This window comes from Prorops nasuta, unplaced genomic scaffold (assembly GCF_024137725.1).
Source record: "Prorops nasuta isolate Cenicafe-Biocafe unplaced genomic scaffold, Cenicafe_Pnas_1.2 PNAS00011, whole genome shotgun sequence".
In the NCBI taxonomy this organism is placed as follows: domain Eukaryota; kingdom Metazoa; phylum Arthropoda; class Insecta; order Hymenoptera; family Bethylidae; genus Prorops; species Prorops nasuta.
Window position 1 is genome coordinate 4,339,965 of NW_027116808.1, and position 18,625 is coordinate 4,358,589.

The 18,625-nt window shown below is 40.3% G+C and overlaps 1 protein-coding gene across 3 annotated transcripts; it reads left to right on the plus strand.

Moving 5' to 3' along the window:
• The first annotated feature begins 1,612 nt into the window (after nt 1–1,612).
• Nucleotides 1,613–17,762, plus strand: Rdl (Resistant to dieldrin). Of its 3 annotated transcripts, none has more exons than XM_066734211.1 (10): nt 1,613–1,984; nt 2,974–3,071; nt 4,179–4,246; nt 8,317–8,543; nt 8,611–8,693; nt 11,941–12,078; nt 12,339–12,623; nt 12,708–12,859; nt 13,000–13,132; nt 13,204–17,762. In XM_066734211.1, exons 1-10 carry the CDS (start codon nt 1,704–1,706, stop codon nt 13,347–13,349), a joined length of 1,611 nt encoding a protein of 536 aa, XP_066590308.1. In that variant the 5' UTR covers nt 1,613–1,703; the 3' UTR covers nt 13,350–17,762. The 3 variants fall into 3 exon arrangements, with proteins under 3 accessions (XP_066590308.1, XP_066590310.1, XP_066590311.1); XM_066734213.1 differs by having other exon boundaries at nt 13,003–13,132; XM_066734214.1 differs by lacking the exon at nt 4,179–4,246 and adding an exon at nt 5,823–5,890 and having other exon boundaries at nt 13,003–13,132.
• Nucleotides 17,763–18,625: the final 863 nt, after the last annotated feature.

Sequence of the window (18,625 nt, forward strand, 5' to 3'; positions counted from 1 at the left end):
GAATTTACGTTGAGAGACGCAGGAGCCGCGGCTGTAAATAGGCCAACGGCGTATAATATATATACCTCGCGTACAGGGAGTAGCAGGGAATTGCTTAATTGCCAATTACCGCGAAGAAGAAACTCGCGATCGGTGACAGGGCTCGGATCGCTTCCGCTTCCCATGATTAAAGCGAATCGAGGGTGTAAACCCAGTAACCGATGTCTGCTCGAGATAAGACTGACGCGAGGCGTGAAATCGATAGCTGCTCGATACTTTGCAATTTGCCCTCGTTTCTCTTCTCCTGCTCTACATGTATACATATATATATATATATTATATGTTATATAGTATATGGAATATTATAGATCAATCACGTCTCTCCAAGTTGAAAGCCCAGAGAGAGAGAGAGAGAGAGAGAGGACCACGCCCTGGGCCCTCTTGACGATCCAGTCGTGAAACGCTCGATTTGCGATCAAGCTGCACACCACATCATTTATAGCCATTGAATTTTACGTCATCGCCCTGAACTGCAGAAGGGAGTCGATTGTGTGCGCTCCGTCACGTTCACCCTACGTCATCGACCCAGCACTTCCGACGTCACTGCACGATAAAATTCTTCCCCTAATAAGTTTATAGCCGCAGTTATACCGCAACGAATCAGTCGAATGAGACACGTTTGGGCCTCGATTCGTCTATATATATATATATATATATAAATTGTTTCAGTAAGGCAGGACATGGCAGGTATATATATATATATAGGTTTGCACGATAAAATTGCTCCCCTAATAAGTTCAGCCGCAGCGTTGTACCGCAACGAATCAGTCGAATGAGACACTTGGAGGCCTCGATTGAACCATGTACGTATATATATATATATATATATATATATATACACACACATATATAGAGATATTCCTTGGACAGGACATGGCAGGCAGGGCAGGACAGAAGAGGACAGGACAGGGCAGGGCAGGGCAGGACAGGGCGGGTGCGCTATATAGACCACCTATACACACTACACATACATATATATACGAAGATGTATATAGAGAAAGAAAAGCGAGGCGCTTGCGCGAGAAAACGGCCGGGCTAGCCGCGACAGCCGCCACTCCCGAGCGCGAAGCGGTGTAGCGCGGCTGCGATCGTCTCGAGATGAGATGTCCATCGTGAAAGGAGGAGGATTCTCTGGAAAGTGGTGGAGCCAGCGGCAGGATACCGGTGGCTTCCAACGACCATCCTCGCTCCCTCGAAAGCTTCCAATTCACTCGCTTCCCATAGCTCATCCGGTCCTCTAAGAGAGAGGAGAGTATCTCTCTGGTACACACGGCGACGATCCGAGAGTGGTCGAAGAGGCTTCGGAGCGGTGTGTGCGAGTTTGTGTTTGTGGGGGGGGGGGGGTGGGGGTTGTATGCGTATATGTGCGCTGGTGGTATATCGCAGGCACGTTCGCGAGGGGGTCGAAGAATCGTCGAAGGTGGCGGCGGTACCGAGGCCGCTCAGTGCTAGAGTAGAGAAAGAAGGTGCGAGTGGCAGTGAGGAGGGGGAGGGGGGCAGGGGCAGGGGCCGGAGGAGGAGGACGAGGTGGGGGTGGAGGGGGAGGGGGAGGTGGTGGCAGGGAGGAGAGGAGCTGGGTCAACGCGCCAGGTAGCAACGCCTCAGAAGATCCGTTTGGCGGACCGGACCGGCGCGCCGTCAGGAACCGAGACCTCCGACGAAACATGAAGTTGTGCCATAGTCATCGACCGAGTCACGAGCACGACGAGAGCGACAGTCACGATCACAACCGCCAGTACCAGTACGATTACCACAGACACGACAACCGTCATCGTCCCAGAGTGCCAAACCATGGAGACCCGGTTCTCGCGAGGGCCCCGTCGACGAACGGTCCGGAGGGCCCCGCAGGGCCCAGGCCCGCCAGCTGGACCCTCTTCTTGCTGCTGGTGCTCGCCCTCGCCGGTCTGCTGCCCGATTTCCACCCGAGTTCCTTCGCACAAGCCGCGTAAGTCTTGTTTTTGCTACACCCCCCCCCCCTCCGCCCCTCTCCCTCTCCCACACCATGCTACTCCACGGTTGTCTACCTAACCGTGCTTTCAACATTATCAATATTTACGCTCTCACCAGCTGTTTTTCCGTCTCGAGTGCCATTCCACTCACTGCACTATCGATGATCCTACCAAAGTACCCTCGGCTCTCTTTCCCTCAAGGGTACTCTTCCCTGCGATGTGGCAGATCTCCAAAACACTCTCACGGAGACCTAGATATTTTCGTGCTTTATATATATATATATATATATATATATATATATAGCAAGTCTTTCCTGCAGTAAGAAGCTCACTTGAAAAACTTTCTATCGATTGCTCCGCTTCGTATAAGAAAGAGTGGAGAGAGGAGAAAATATCATAAGAAGTGTGTACTGCATTCTATTGTTTTTCAAAAGCTATACGGCCTGAGGTTGCAGTTGAAGTGACCGTGCGAGCTCTGGCCTCATCGATTCCTCGCGTCAAGGCTGCACCTGCAACTGCAACTGCGCCTGTCTCTTTGTATTTTTTTTTTCCTTCCTTTTTTTTGTGGATTCAATTAGATGCTCGGAGGGGGGAGGGGGGATTAAGAGATTGCAGCACGACGTTCGTGAATGTATAGTGCGGCGGAGAGCTCGTGGGAGGATCAAACGAAAGTTTGGCGATTTTAAATCGTTGCTGGATCGTATCTGGGTCATATAACCCCGCGTGTTTGTGTTTGTGTGAACATACGTATATATATCTATAAAATATAGCATAGCACGAAGTGGACGTGACCGGTGAGCGATGACAGTGGTGACGTTGAGTCGTGACGTCACGACCACTCTAAGGCACCAGTACGAAGCACCCTATGACGTCACTGGTCCCGCGTATACACACACGCGAATAAGCAGCATCGCTGACCGCGCACGTATCCACGATCACAAATGTTTAACCTCGTAAATTATAATAGTCTTTTGTCTCCTCGCAGTGCTAGCGGGGGCAGTATGCTCGGTGACGTGAACATTTCAGCGATCCTGGATTCCTTTTCCGTTAGCTACGATAAAAGAGTAAGGCCGAACTACGGAGGTGAGTAAGATTTCTCTCCTTTCTCATACATATATATATATATATATATATATATATATATGGTTTTTTCCTCTCTGGCCTCTATACACTTTCTAATTTAATTCTCTTTCTCTCTCTCTTGTTTTCATTACTTTTCAACGTTTGCATATATACAGTAGTGTATCATACTTACTTGGACGATTCTTGACCGTTTTTTGGATGGACGATGAGCGGATAGAAAAGAGAAACGTATGTAACGGTTCGGTGGTCCAACGCCAGTAGTTACAGTCGTGGCAGAAAAGCCCTTTGTTCGTACTACTAGAAACGCGCGCGCTGTTAACGTTGCTAATATATTAATTTGCGTGTGTGAAATCAGTGGTGGAATATAATTTAAGGCAGAAGATGGGAGGAGAGAGAGAGAGAGAGAGAGAGAGAGAGGGAGAGAGAGAGAGTGGTTTCGATAAAACTCGGATCGATGTTTTGGTACGCCCCTGGGGCCTGGGGTTGCTAGGGGTTACTGTTAACGGCATCTCTGAAGCACAGTGTCCGTACCGTCACAGTCAGTCACAGTCACACCCCATCGATATTTCGTTGCTTCCGATTTTCCACCACTGCTCTCATTCAATCACACGCAATGGAGCAATTTTTAAAGCGTCGCAAAATATCTATCCGAGTCGAAGCTCGTTCCTTCTCTCACTCGCAATGATCAGCAACGTTAACAGTCTTCCGCTCTCGAATACCACCTGCGTACTTACAAAGCGTCGGGAGCTCTATCCTTTAAATTTCTCGAGAAATGAATATTTTGAAAAAAGTGCTGAATTTTTAATCGAGAGGAATTATATTCAATTTGATCGATATTCATTCAGGGTTACGAGGCATAAGCATCGGTATATACTATGTATAATACTTGTATTGTATATTCTATATATATATATATATATATATATTTTGTTAAAGCGAATATAACTGAGCTCTCAATCATTAATACTCTCGACAGAAAATAGCATAAAGAAAAGAGAACAAAGACAAGAGATAAAAAAGAGATGAAATATAGCAATCATAACGCGAATCTTCTTGGCCGCGCATCGACGAACGGCCAACTCAAGTCTTGCTAACCTTCGATTTCAGGTCCTCCTGTCGAGGTGGGCGTCACCATGTACGTCTTGAGTATCAGCTCGCTATCCGAAGTGAAAATGGTACATTTAGGTTTTAATCATTTTGCAGAAATTCAGTAATCGTTCCCATCGTTTTTACCCCACCCAAGCAACCATATTTAGTGCTCGTCTGTACACAAACATAACAAACAATTGCGCATGCGCGCGCCTACATACAAAGCAAAAAACAACACCCTGAAATACAAACACACACGAGCGCGCGCACGCCGTTCTCCTATCACGTACCACACAAACAAACACACGTATACACGCATACATTCTTGATACACTATACTATTATAAAACTGACAAGCCTTCACAAACGAGACACACGCGCACGCTTCAACATTTCGACAAATAACTTTGATCTCTCGTAATCAGTGAGCGCAACAAACTCCAAGCGAAAACAGCACAATTGTATAACAATGAAGAGAATTCGCAGTTCTCTTTTTTTTTTATTCCATTCATTCACAGCTGCGGTGCTGGCGCTTTATCAAAGAAACAGTACAGAACATATCTATATATATATGTATATGTGTATGTATATACATATATATATATATATATATTTAAGTAGACATTGCAGATGAAGCAATATACAAAAAACAGACAAGAAAAATGAAGAAAGATAAGACTTGAGAGAGTCGATTAACGCGAGCGCTTTGCTGCAGACTAATCAGATACTATTACCAAGTATACAATCATTAAGTGTAACAATAGGACGAACGGAACGAGGATCAGCACTAGCGAAAAATGAAAATGCCATAGCAATCAAGAGAGTCGATTGTACATCATGGTGGCAGATGTATGTATATAACATGGCTAGCTGCTATAATTACAGGCCGAAACAGTTGACAAAATATTGGGCTTGATGGTCGTCATCATCGACAAGACCACATCGACCACAGCAATCAATATCATTGCTCCTGAAAATACACATTTTTCCACGTGAATTGTTTATAGAATTGAAAATAAAGATTTTGCACGAGTTAAAAGATTGGAAAAGAGAGGACACAAATGTAGATACAGAAAGCAACGACATCGGTCTGTACATAAGAACGAAGAAGAACCAAAGCCTTATTCGGTCGAATCAGGTAAATAGGTATTTCATGCGCGCGGCCCTACAAATTAATCGCATTTTTTTTAGCTCTGCGCAAGCCTAAAATCTACATAAATTGTCATAATAAAATTGTTAATAATCGAATGTAGCATACATGTGTACAATGGATTTTTCTAGCCTGGCAAGGACGCTGGCGCCCGATGAGTTTTATTGATTTGGTTCCGTGCAGGGAGCAAGATACATAGTGTACATATATGTAGAATATCTTGGATACGCGAGCCGTCTGCCTATGGCTCTCATACAAGCATTCGTATACCTTTCTTCATCATTAACGAGAGAGCACCAAGCAACGTCCGACAGACATACCCCTTTCTACTTTATACGCGTCTTTCTTACAAGAGACTTATAATAATTAAGAACCATTGTTTTTCATGCGGGCCAAAGGCAGAAGTTTATGCGTAATGTCACCTAGCATTTTAACATTAAGTGTTATTATCTCGGCTAATACTGGAAGGAAATCAGAGCAACCAAGGCCGGACATGGTTTTATTGATTGCAGGTCCGCCGGTGGAGGTTGGCGTCACCATGTTTGTCCTCAGCATCAGTTCCGTATCAGAGGTGTTGATGGTACAGTTGCATTAACTCATACAAGAGCACATCTACAATCGTCATTCTATATTGTATGTCGTATCTTCCTTTTCCCACTTTCTCTCACCAGACTCTTCCCGTCGAATCGTCGGTCGATCATCGATGGGACTCGACGCATAACCGACGAAAACTAATTTTTTCACGTGTGCCGAGCCAGTGCACGCACAACAAGTGTCCAAAACGTTCCTGAAACGTTCCAACGAGTCAGACAGATTCCTGGAACGTTTCAGCAACGTTCCCGACGCTATTGTTAGGTTATTAAAGTTACAGCAACGAGACAGACCTCTCTTCTTCTTCTTCCAGCCAATTTCCTCCCTCTATCTGACTATCTATCTATCAATCTCTTGCATATTCACATCATTTTAAAAAGACACACGCACACATGGATGGCCTACTAACCTACGTTTTTATAGCTCGTCAATGCTGTTTGGTTGGCTGAACTGTTACAAGGGAACCTTGCTACGTTCCGCAGTCTTCGCAAGATATATCTCGTTCACTCATTTGTCATTATACTATACTATGATTGACCCGTTTCATTCGATTTGAGATGTTCATGTTGCATGGCCGCTCGACGTTCGACATAATCGTTTGTGGTAATTTGTGCCAGTAAGAGAGAGAGATAATACGCGATATTGATCTTGTCGAGCGACGCAGGCTGTATCCGTATCTCTGTATACGTAACAAAACGCTTAAGAACAAATTTACTCTTCAAAGTTATTATACATAATGTAAGTGATTGTCAGCAGCGTTAACTTATACATATTGTTATACATTATTATATTGTACGCCAGCGCTAAAACCAACACACCCATACACACTCAGAAACACGTATACTCCTGCGCGCACAATAAAGTTTTCACAATATTCGTTTATGAGTATTATTTATATCCAGTTTATATATATCTATATATAGTGACGATGTACATAGGTGTTTAAAAACATCCATCGAGAGTGTGCTCTCTCTGTCTCTCACACTGACAGTCTAAAATTGTTCGATCCTATACATGTGATGGATTGCACGAACAATTTTAAGGCTGGGTCCTAATACGAATTGGAGAGTTTGCACCGAGAACCCCAGGTGTTGAGCCCTGTGCGGAAACCAAATCAAATCGACGACACTGTCACCTGGAACGTGACTCGCGATATTTTACCTACACGCTAGCATATCCCACCTATACCAAATTCTCCCTTTCCTTCCACGTACCTCACTTTTATTTCTTTTTTTTTTTGCTGCTGCTGGCGCTATTGCTGCTATCGTTATTTGCTGTTGCTATCGTTATCTTTATCGTTATTGTTACAGTTATTGCTATTGTTATTGTCATTGTTGTCGTCAATCGCGCAAAAATATTGATTATATACATACATATAGCTACTTCTGGTGGGTCGTATTGTCAGATTCTGATCGTGCGGTACTGTAAATATTTGCCATTACGCCTGCCAAAAGCTTTCATATCGCTTCACTGACAATAATTTCCTCTCCACGTAACAGTATCATGAGGCATACTAGAAAATGTAAATGTGTTTTCGGCGAGAGAAGAGAGATAAGCAAGCAGCGCAAGAGAACGAAAGAAAGCGAGAAGAAATAGCTGAAAGGAGTGTAATGGGAAATGCAGCATTATAAAAGAAAGTCGTGCGAAGGCAAAAGAGAATTTCAACGGCCTAAAAGTGGCTTGACAGGCGCCGAGAATCGCGTCAATCGGTCGATCAGCCGGCTTATCAAAAACTGAGAGTAATACAAACAAGCTCCTCCAGGCGAACTTACGACTAAACGCCTACCAGATCAACGAGTATATCTACTGCAACACAATGTGTCTTGATAAAACGAGAATACAATAATACTATTATATATACTATATATATATATCGTAGATGTTGTACACATTTGCTCGATTGTACGTGCGCGTATACGCACGTGCATGCACTTTTTTTTTAACGAAAACGCTGCTAGCATGCTGCACGTAGAGATATACAGTACGATATAGCATATATGTAATCTTTGCACTCTTAAAACTGACAACTTTACAAATTTCGCCATGTCCGTATTACTCATCTCATCTAGTATGTATAACACAGTCACTCCTTTACAAAATATCTATTGAGAACCGAATAGACAAATTACCGCATTTCGTCGAAAGCTTTGCCTATTCGCGAACGTCGCGCGTCGAGTATTACTCTTATTCTCTGATAAGATCTACGCGACGCACGACGTTTAACAACCTCCCCCGTCCTATACATCTATCTATATCATCTATCCATCTATCTATCTCTCTATATCTCTCTCTCACTCCTCCTCGTGTATCACACTCATTCGTCCTTGTCTACGCAAATCCAAGAGCACACACGATCTCTTACATGAAAGAAATATATTCTAAATAATAAGATGATCCGTTTCCACAATGATGTAGGACTTTACGTTGGATTTTTATTTCCGACAATTTTGGACGGATCCACGGTTGGCTTTTAAAAAACGTCGAGAAGTCGAGACGCTTAGCGTAGGCTCCGAGTTCATTAAGAATATCTGGGTACCAGATACTTTCTTCGTCAACGAGAAGCAATCCTATTTTCACATTGCTACCACCAGCAACGAGTTCATTCGGATCCACCATTCTGGCAACATAACGCGCAGCATACGGTAAGTTTGGAGCTTTGCTGGATCGTAAAGCTTTATATCTCATTACACTAGCGTTGTCTCCTTCCAGCTTAACCATAACAGCGTCTTGTCCCATGAACTTGCAATACTTTCCCATGGATCGCCAGCTTTGTAACATTGAGATAGAAAGCTGTAAGTATACCGAAACATATTTATTATTATAATAATAATACGATATATACAATAAAGCACAGACTTAACACGCATCGAGCTTGACAATAAGATGATTGTGTGAGAGCTATTATAAACCTATAAAAGAAAGAACTCGATCGAGATCTCTATATATATATCTAATAATATTTCTTCATTCTGTCTCTCTTGTCAACGTAGCACACTGTCCTCTCTCTCTTGGTCTATTTAGTTCAGCCACTTGACAGCTATCATGTACTCTTATATTATATACCTTCACTCACACTTTCTCACAAACTTAATTAAGGGTTATTCTCACCAGCTCGCCTTTCACTATCTTCGAGTATTATGAAATGTCCTTTCTCTCTCTCTCTCTCTCTCTCTCTCTCTCTCTCTCTCTCTCTCTTTCTCTTTCTCTTTCTCTTTCTATCTATGTACCATAATAAAATATTGTCAACGATGCTGTGTTTGCAATGAAACTCGAGGAACTGCAAAACTAGAGAAAAATATTATGAGCATCCTCCGAAGGAGTCTCCACTGATACCAAGCTGTGTGTCACACTGCGTATACTTGCAAAATCTTCAAATGCTTGTTATTTCACCGACTCAATCACAGACAAGTGTTATTTTCCTTTCTTTCGAGCAAACTTATTGCGTACATTTATTTGTCTCGTTTTTCTTCATGACGACAGTTGTCGCCTACCACCACCATCACCATCACCATCACCACCACCACCAACACCAGCTAGCCAGCTATCACTTGATACCATATTGTGTATGTATGTAATATTGCCAATTGCCACTAATAGGCCCGAGCAGGGGAAAAAGGCCTCCGACAGACCCGACGCAGCTTGCGACACTCGTTTATCGAGACTTCGGGGACGTAACGGGCTTGTAAATGCAAATCGAATGATCCACTACCGAATTAAAACGCATTGTGCATCTATCGTTACTACCAGCAGTACTACTAATTAACTTATTACAATTTCTCTTACAATAATTACTAAGCACGATTATATTTTAATAATGATTTAATTTTTTATAAGTTTAGTGAAAAATGCCAACTTTATGCAAGCTTCATTTTCTCCACCATGAAATTTTAAAAAACTAATATAATATACTACAAGAGCGTAGCATGCTGCATGACATGAAAAAGCACAGGTTCTTTATACGAATCTCACGTACATAGTAGATATCCCTGTATAACCGCGAGCGTAATTCTAGCATTGTTTTATTTGCTAAATTTGCAATTTGCAGCAGTCACGTCACGCAAGCACAAAATTCTTTTATTCTCTCTCGACTAAAGCTTCAAAATTTGTTTGCTTAAATCGGTGCTGCCTGTGCTGTGATGCTCCTTCTTCTCTTTTGTTGTAATATATGTTGTAAAAGCTCGTATCACCGTTAAGGAACAAGAAAAACTTGCTTTTTCTCTTCCTCTTCCTCTTTGTCGTTAGTAGTAAAATATATTATAGAGTCCGACGGATAAAACGACTCTGACCATGGACGTAAAATTCTTTTTTTCTTCCTAGCTAGAGGAGATATGAATTTCCCGTATAAGACCTTTCTCTCGGTGCATATCAAAAGATTGTTCAAAAGGTTTTTATACAAAAAATTGATATCTATCATAATTACAAAGTAAAACAGGATTTTATGTCCATTATTATTTCGCCATTTTGTCTGTCGAGCCCTCTAGACAAAAACACACATACACACGCACGCACACATATATAATAACGTATATACACAATCAACAGTAGAAAAGGAACGACAAGAAAAAGAGGTAGAAAGAGCCAAAGAGCGATTCTTTAACGGACTGCTCGAGTATCTAATTATACTGTGAATGTTAGAGCGAAGATATTTGTGTTCTTGTTCTCTCGGCAGTTGGATACACAATGCGCGATATTCGGTACAAATGGAACGCCGGCCTACAATCGGTCGGCATCTCAAACGAGGTGGAACTACCGCAGTTTCGCGTGCTCGGGCACAGGCAACGACAGACAACCATACACCTTTCTACAGGTAGATATCCCTTAATCGTTTTCCCTATACTCTTGACTCAAGCCCAAATTTATCACATCAACGAACAAACAGAAACACACACCAATTCAATTCAATTCAATTTTCATCTCAGCCGCACCGATAGTGCATCATTCTTATATCTTTCAAATAAACGCAACCAAGTACTACACGTGCACGCACCGACAAACTCTCTCCAGTGTAAAAACCCACAGCGATGAATGATCGGTCAAAGGGGGAAGTAGTATGTACAGTGTGCAATAATCTACGATCGATCGCAAAAAAAAACTCTCCTCACTCATGCAAACAGTTTTCAAGCGCAACAAATATTTCACACGAACAATTTGCATATATATATATATATAGTAATCGCATTGTCGCGCGCTCTGCTATGCGTACAAACTGCTATACATATTATAGTATGGTTCCAAGCTCTTACGGAGCTTCTTCTCTCGCTCTTTTCCTCTTTTTCGTCTCCTCTATCTACGAGGTAAATGGCTCGATTAACACGAATGCCCAAGGACTTGGTTAAAGTCAAAGTAAAATAAAAAAATCTTACATTGCATCCCCCTACGTCTTAAATCTACAGCTCTCGAATATCGTCGTTCATTCTTGTACAAAAGTTCTTATGAGTTGGAATATCGCAAGTTTCGAATTATTCCCCTTATCAAGACTGTGCTAATCTTTCAATAAAAATGATCAAATTAAGCTTTAACGTTCTTTTTCTAACAATATTAAAATTCGAGCAGCACGGTCGTGTTAAGTGCATAAATTTCTCACGCTATAATTTCAAATGACAAGAATATGCATCGTACTTGATGAATTTTTCAAAAAGCAACCGCTGTTCTATTACATTTTTCCTTGTACTCGCAGTATCATTTAGCTCGATATTAATACGCAAGGAGCTTCATTAGTTAATTATACGAATGGTTTCTATTATTAAAATACGTGGACGTATGCCATTTAGGACTACGTGGTAATTGAGCCATCTGCTTTACCGAAAGATTAGAATACCAATTAGCATATGCGCGAGAGAAGATAATCAAAAAGAAAAGAGAGAAAAAAGAAAGTAATTATTGAAAAGCAGATAGTGACTAGATACGAGGTAAGTGGAGACCCCCTCGGAACTTGAGTGATGAATAAAGACAGAAAATAAGGAAAGCAAAAGAAAAGCTAGAATTGCTGAGTTCCGCGAGGTACGTATCAACCGCGGGGGTTCTCTGTATTTTTTTCAGTCGGATATACGATGAGGGACATCCGGTACAAATGGAACGAAGGCTCGAACAGCGTCGGTGTCAGCAACGAGGTCTCCTTGCCTCAGTTCAAAGTACTCGGGCACAGACAACGCGCCATGGAAGTCAGTTTAACCACCGGTAATGTATCTTTATTTTCTTGCCGATCCATATACTGCATTTTCCAAATCCCCCATAAGGATTAGGTAAGGTCGAATCATCTTGTGTGGATAATTTGTCCGTCCTTTGGAGCTCCCTCTCTTCTTCTTCGCCTGCTACTCTTCCTGTGTACTGTACACTAAAGCAGAGAAAGCAAGAAGAGTGGGGGTTAGACAAATCAACAAGGTTCTTCGTCAGTTGCCATAATCCTGCTTACCTTGGATTCGGATCTCTTTTCGCAGGCAATTATTCGCGGCTTGCTTGCGAGATCCAGTTTGTACGCTCAATGGGTTACTACCTAATTCAGATCTACATTCCTTCGGGACTAATCGTCATAATATCGTGGGTGAGCTTTTGGCTAAACCGAAATGCAACCCCCGCTCGGGTCGCCCTCGGAGTAACCACTGTGCTCACCATGACGACTCTCATGTCGTCGACGAACGCAGCTCTGCCCAAGATCTCCTACGTCAAGTCGATTGATGTCTATTTGGGCACCTGCTTCGTCATGGTATTTGCCTCGTTGCTCGGTGAGTGCTTTACTATATAGAGTACGTTCACTGGTCATTCTATATAGTAGATCCACGAGAAAGAGTGTGTGGTTTCTTTTACAGAATACGCCACGGTCGGCTACATGGCCAAGAGGATTCAAATGAGAAAGAATCGTTTTCAGAAGATTGCAGAGAGTATGAAAGCAGCTAGGGAGATGCCGCCTCCTCCTGGAGTACCCGGCGTTAACCATGGAGGTCACGCCACCAAACAAACTGTGAGTGTGTTGTTGTTTGTATATACATAAGTAGAGACTCTCCTAGTTTGTCCAAATGCACGTGTAAGCCCCGGGATGCCCCGAATAAGGGCCCCATAGCGAACTGCCGTGTCTCTTGTAAGTGGTCCCGTGTTGTCCAGGAGGTGCGCTTCAAGGTACAGGACCCTAAAGGGGGTACACTGGAGAACACTATCAATGGACGAGCCGACGAAGAGGCTCCACCCGCCCCTCAGCATCTCATTCATCCTGGAAAAGACATTAGCAAACTTTATGGTAGGCTCAATGACGAATGTACTAGGAAAAAAAGATGGAGTAGTTTTAAAACACATACCAATGACTTTCAGGCATCACACCATCGGACATAGACAAATACTCACGTATAGTATTCCCGGTGTGCTTCGTTTGCTTCAATCTCATGTACTGGATTATTTACCTGCACATAAGTGACGTGGTCGCCGACGATTTGGTGCTGTTGGAAGAAGCAAAATAAATATTCTATGACTCATAAAAACCCACACACCCACACACACACACACACACAACACAGACGATAAGGGGAGAAGCTCTAAATACGAAAGACTATTGCAATGAACTTGCCATTATATAGTATATAAATACAATATAGTATATTTAGTCGTTAAAGGGGAACCCCTTATAATAACTGATAAAACACTTGTCAATTTAGCCACATTATAGTGCGTTAACTATACTATACTATGTATCGGCATGAAGGTGCACGCTCCGACACGACGAGATAAGATCAACAACGTGTACAAAGATACGCGGCCGAATTTCATAAAGAGATTTACCAAGTAATGTTCCTATAAAAGTCTAACCTCTAAACAATTGCAAGTACAGTGGTTGGTACGGGTAAAGAAAAGTTACATGGAGGCTGTCCATAAAACACCTTCTCTTCGAAGCTTTTCAATTAGGGACTGTATTGTCTGTATCGGCTTGCGCGAAATTCTGCGACTCTTTCTCTACCGTCGATTTACCGGCTGTACTTGCGGCTGCGCATCAAGAATTAAGCTGTTCAAGTGTCGAGCTGAACACCGGTGTGCATGGAAGGAAGCCTCGTGAAAGGAACGCCGCTCACTTTTTTAATCTCATATGTATTATCATTCGGAATTGAGATAAACACACAACAGCAGTACAATAAGAATCTGTAGCTTGAGCTCTTTCTTCGGTCTAATTATTCCGATGTTATTGGCTAAAAGTCGTCCAATCACCGTACGCAATACATTCTTTTTCTTCCGTGCACGTGCATAATCTTTCAAGCAGAGCTATATACATTAATAATAGAGTATTATATCATATAAGAGCCATGCACAAATAGACTGACTGACTGAGAATCGCGAAAGCTTCGGACCTGACGCGTCTATGAGATGAGGTCTGCTCTGCTGACACAGTGACACAGCGACACCGACAGGCGGCAGCACAACAACTCGACAGTTCGACACTCGACAGTCAAGCCTCGTGAGGTGAGCGGGGTGAGCCTGCAGCTCTCACTCGCAATCAGCTGATCAGCTCATATTCAACGCTATTATTTATGATAATCTACATATATATAAACCAAATAATGTTTGAAGGACCGAACACTGGTCGGTTGCTGCGCGTGTACTGCATAGTATACATATTATACACTATACTGCGGATAAACGTGAGTAATGCTCAAGCCGAAAAAAGTCTCAGGACTTTTTAGCTTCTTATTACATGCAGCGCCATTTCCGGCTTGACCATTTATTCAATTTATATCCTGTATACATTTACACACTTTATCTATATTAAATTCTACAGATAATATATCATAGTACACTACTACTATGAATAACATTAGATATATATATATATATACATATATATATATATATATATATAAATATGAGAAATAACTTCCACGTCCGCCCCATCGGAAACGTTATATGAAATTTATACGGTTGTACATTCGTTATCTGTACTCGAAACCTCTGTAAGCGCGTGTGTGTGAAAGAAAGGGAGAGAGAGAGAGAGAGAGAGAGAGATTAAAACAGTAGTGTTTTATCGTTGTGATATACTATTCTATATACATGTAGAATCTAGATATAGGTAACACATAACCAATCTCGTTACACAAACGCATGTAATAGAGCACATACATTACATATATATGTATATTATATTATTACATCGTGTATACTATATATATATATATATATATATATATATATGTATACACGACGCGACAGAGGGAATAGGGTTGTGTAAAGTATGCTGTAATTGTACATGCGTGTGTGCCCCCTTTTCCCCTGAACAATTAACCCAATCACGTGTCTCTCTCCTCTATTGTTTACCTTGAATATATACTCGTATTATGAGCTGTGACTGCCTTGAGTCCTCGTCTACATGCCAATTATTCCTCTCTCGTGAAATTGAAAAAGAAAGAAAACAAAGAGAAAAAAAAACATAATTATAATGCTTCCTTTCCCCAGTTTTAATTTTGTCCAAATTATCTCAGTGCATGTTTCTCGATTACTCGCGACAATCACGGCTAGTTGAATCAATATAATTCAGTATTACAGTGATCTCTTTATCCTCTGGTAGGATAATTATTAGTTGTTTACAAATATTGTTTACGTATTATGAGATATACATACGTGTATATATCGTTAAATAAAAAGCACCATCTTGCGCGATGACATATTGGCATTAAATCACACAATTATATATAAAATTGAAAAAGCCGATCATCTTGTACATAGGAGTTTTATACAGAGCAATGTATCCGTTAAGGAAACTGTATTACAGAAATACATATATACTATTAATATACGTTTATATTATACATATAATACAGTATAATACATACGTATGTAGTGCACACGACATGTGACTGTTCGCACGTATTTAGATAAATCATCTCAAAGTATTAATAGGAAAAATCAAAGTAGTTTGGAGAACGTAACAGGAGAATGACAGGAAATTACGAGAGAATGATCCAATAACACTCTGATAAACGTCGCTTGTTCATTTGTAACGGTTCAGTATGAAGAAAAGTGCCCGAAGCAAAAAATATCTCAAAAATTTCGTCAGTTATCTATATATACAATTTTCGTTTAGTCAGCACAATATTTAAAACATACATTTAACGACCACAGCGATTAACACGTATTACTACATAATACTAATAACTGCCAATTTCATAATACGATATTGTATACACCTTCTGAGAAATTCAGATTTAAAAATGATCATACTATATATATATATATATATATATATATATATCACACACACACACACTATAGTTTCCTTCCTTTCCTCTTTGCACCTAAGAAATCTACTTACAAATTCATTCGAAATATCGACATATCTGAATAATTCATTTTCCCGTCTCTCTCTCTGTGTTTATAATTATAATGTAATAGAAAATTATTACGATTAGGAGAACCAGTGAATGTTTATCATTCTCTAGGAATTTATTGGCCATTATTATACGAGTGAGTTTTACAAAACACTTAGCAAGAATTACAGAAAGGAAAGAGGCTAATTATAAAAACCGCTGAAACATGTTTCAACGAACAAGAGAAGCAAAGAATTTCCTCGAAAAGGAGTAACAAATTCTAAAATGTATTTAAAATATTACATATTTAGAGCATTTTCTGTAACTAATGATAAATTACAAACATGTAGATAAAAATCCCTTATCCTTGATAGTATAATATACTATAGAATAATATATTATATACTATACATTAAACAAAGATTTGGTAAAGGGAGGTAAAATTACTTACACGCACGTTTACTATATGTGTATAGTATTATGCATGAATGCATATTTGATCGAGGGACACCATTCATGCATTTACTCTAATACTACCACAATCGCTCAGCAGCGACCGTTGGTCTACCTGTCCTTCTCTGACTGTTTGTATGTTTACCATCCCCCGCTCCCCCGCATCTCAGCCCCCTGTGTGTATGTGCATGTATGTGTGTGCGTATGGACGTATAAGATGTGGGGGTCATAGATGAAAGAATTAATTCAGTTTATTTTAATCAAGAGCGGATATAATGTTAAATTTGGTTTTCAATTAGTTTTCTTCTCCAATTATACTATAAATTGTTTACACGTTACAAACTTATAATATAAAAAAAGAAAAACGCAAATGACGAGATAGTAAATACGCAGGAATATGAAGAAGAGGAAGGAGAGAGTGAGATAAATTGTATGTACCTGTGTATGGGTATGTGTGTGTATGAGCGACAGAAAGAGAGAGAGAGAGAGAAAGAGAGAGAGAGAATAAAATGTAATATAATATCGTATAAAATATACTATACTTGGTGCATGCATGTAAAAAGATAGATGACCGAAAGACGCAGCCGGTATTAATTAATGGACGTTGTTCAGCGCGCTTCAGCGGTGATACGTCTATTTAAAGATTGCAAGGCATATAAGTAAGGCAAAGCCACTCCTAGTTATTTGCTCATTAAAAGAATATTCTAAATAATGTTTGGGTAAAATCAAACATCTAAGTGCGAATCAGTCAAATTGAATAATTAAGTTTATATACAAAATATAATAGCATAGATGATATTTGCAAGTTAGTTATTCGTATGTATCAAATGTACACGCGAATCTCCCATACTGTGTATGCAGAAAAAAATTGTTCTATATATGTATGACAAGTCGATTACTGAATTTCGTACCCGTATAACATATAAATATAAAATGTATATGATAAAAGTTCCGTATAACTTCTATTAATTGTAATAAAACAAAATGATTGTTATATTATTTCGAGCAAACCTTAATTCAATGCAAATTTATGCCAATTTCTGCAGATTGCATATGTCATTATGCGATACAGTTTTATTATTATTAATAAAATTTTGATCAAATCAATAAACTTGTGTTATATATATTATTTGAGCAGTGTACGTCTATATTACTTAAGTAGTCCACTCACAACAATAAATTTCAAAATTTTAAACGTACGGAAAAAATAAATATTATCCTGTAAAAGAGTAAAATATTTGGTTCGAATCGAAGTCCACAATTATTAAATGGAGACAAAATGGATGAAAACAGTGTTCACCATGCGCAGTTCGTACCGCGTTCTCTGAATGTTATTCGGATGAATCCTTTCTTCTTAAATACCTCTGAAATCTTATCAGAGTTTAATACAAAAACTGAAAATTTGAAATTAATATATTAATCGAATATCGTTAGGTGGCCATGTTTGTTGTATTAATCATATTAAATATTGGTTACTTTACTCCTCATAGATCATAAATACTTATTACAGGCAATTACAGCTCGAACAAGTTGGTGGATGAGGGATATGGGTCCATCATCTTGCTACTTCTTTGCTTTTTTGTGATCTGTTGAAAATGGAAGGTTAGGTTAGAGTGAGGGCAGTGATTGTAGGAATGAAAGAGATCGGAGAACAGTAAGGGAGGTAGTATACCATATGACCGAAATAAAACGCATTATGACCGAAAGACATTATGGCTGAAAAACATTATAGCCGAAAAAACAATATGTTCAGGTCAATGAAAATCTGTCGTAAGCTATTTACCGACTTGCATAGTGATAGGAAAATGCTTATGAAAGATTTTCATTGATCTGAACATAGTGCTTTTTCGGCTATAATATTTTTCGGTCATAATGCATTTAGGTCATAATACTTTTTTGCCATACAATATGGGATACTACCGCGGCGAGCTGTGCTGTGGTCACCGTCGTCACCGACAGAGCTGCCAAAAACGGGTAATTTCCCTTCCCCACCA

What these genes read in the sequence shown, in the direction of transcription:
- Rdl (XM_066734211.1), top strand. Translation starts at nt 1,704, where the DNA reads ATGAAGTTGTGCCATAGTCATCGACCGAGTCACGAGCACGACGAGAGC. An exon ending in AACATAACGCGCAGCATACG is followed by an intron (nt 8,544 to 8,610) that starts GTAAGTTTGGAG and finishes GTCTCCTTCCAG; the next exon opens with CTTAACCATAACAGCGTCTT. An exon ending in AGACATTAGCAAACTTTATG is followed by an intron (nt 13,133 to 13,203) that starts GTAGGCTCAATG and finishes AATGACTTTCAG; the next exon opens with GCATCACACCATCGGACATA.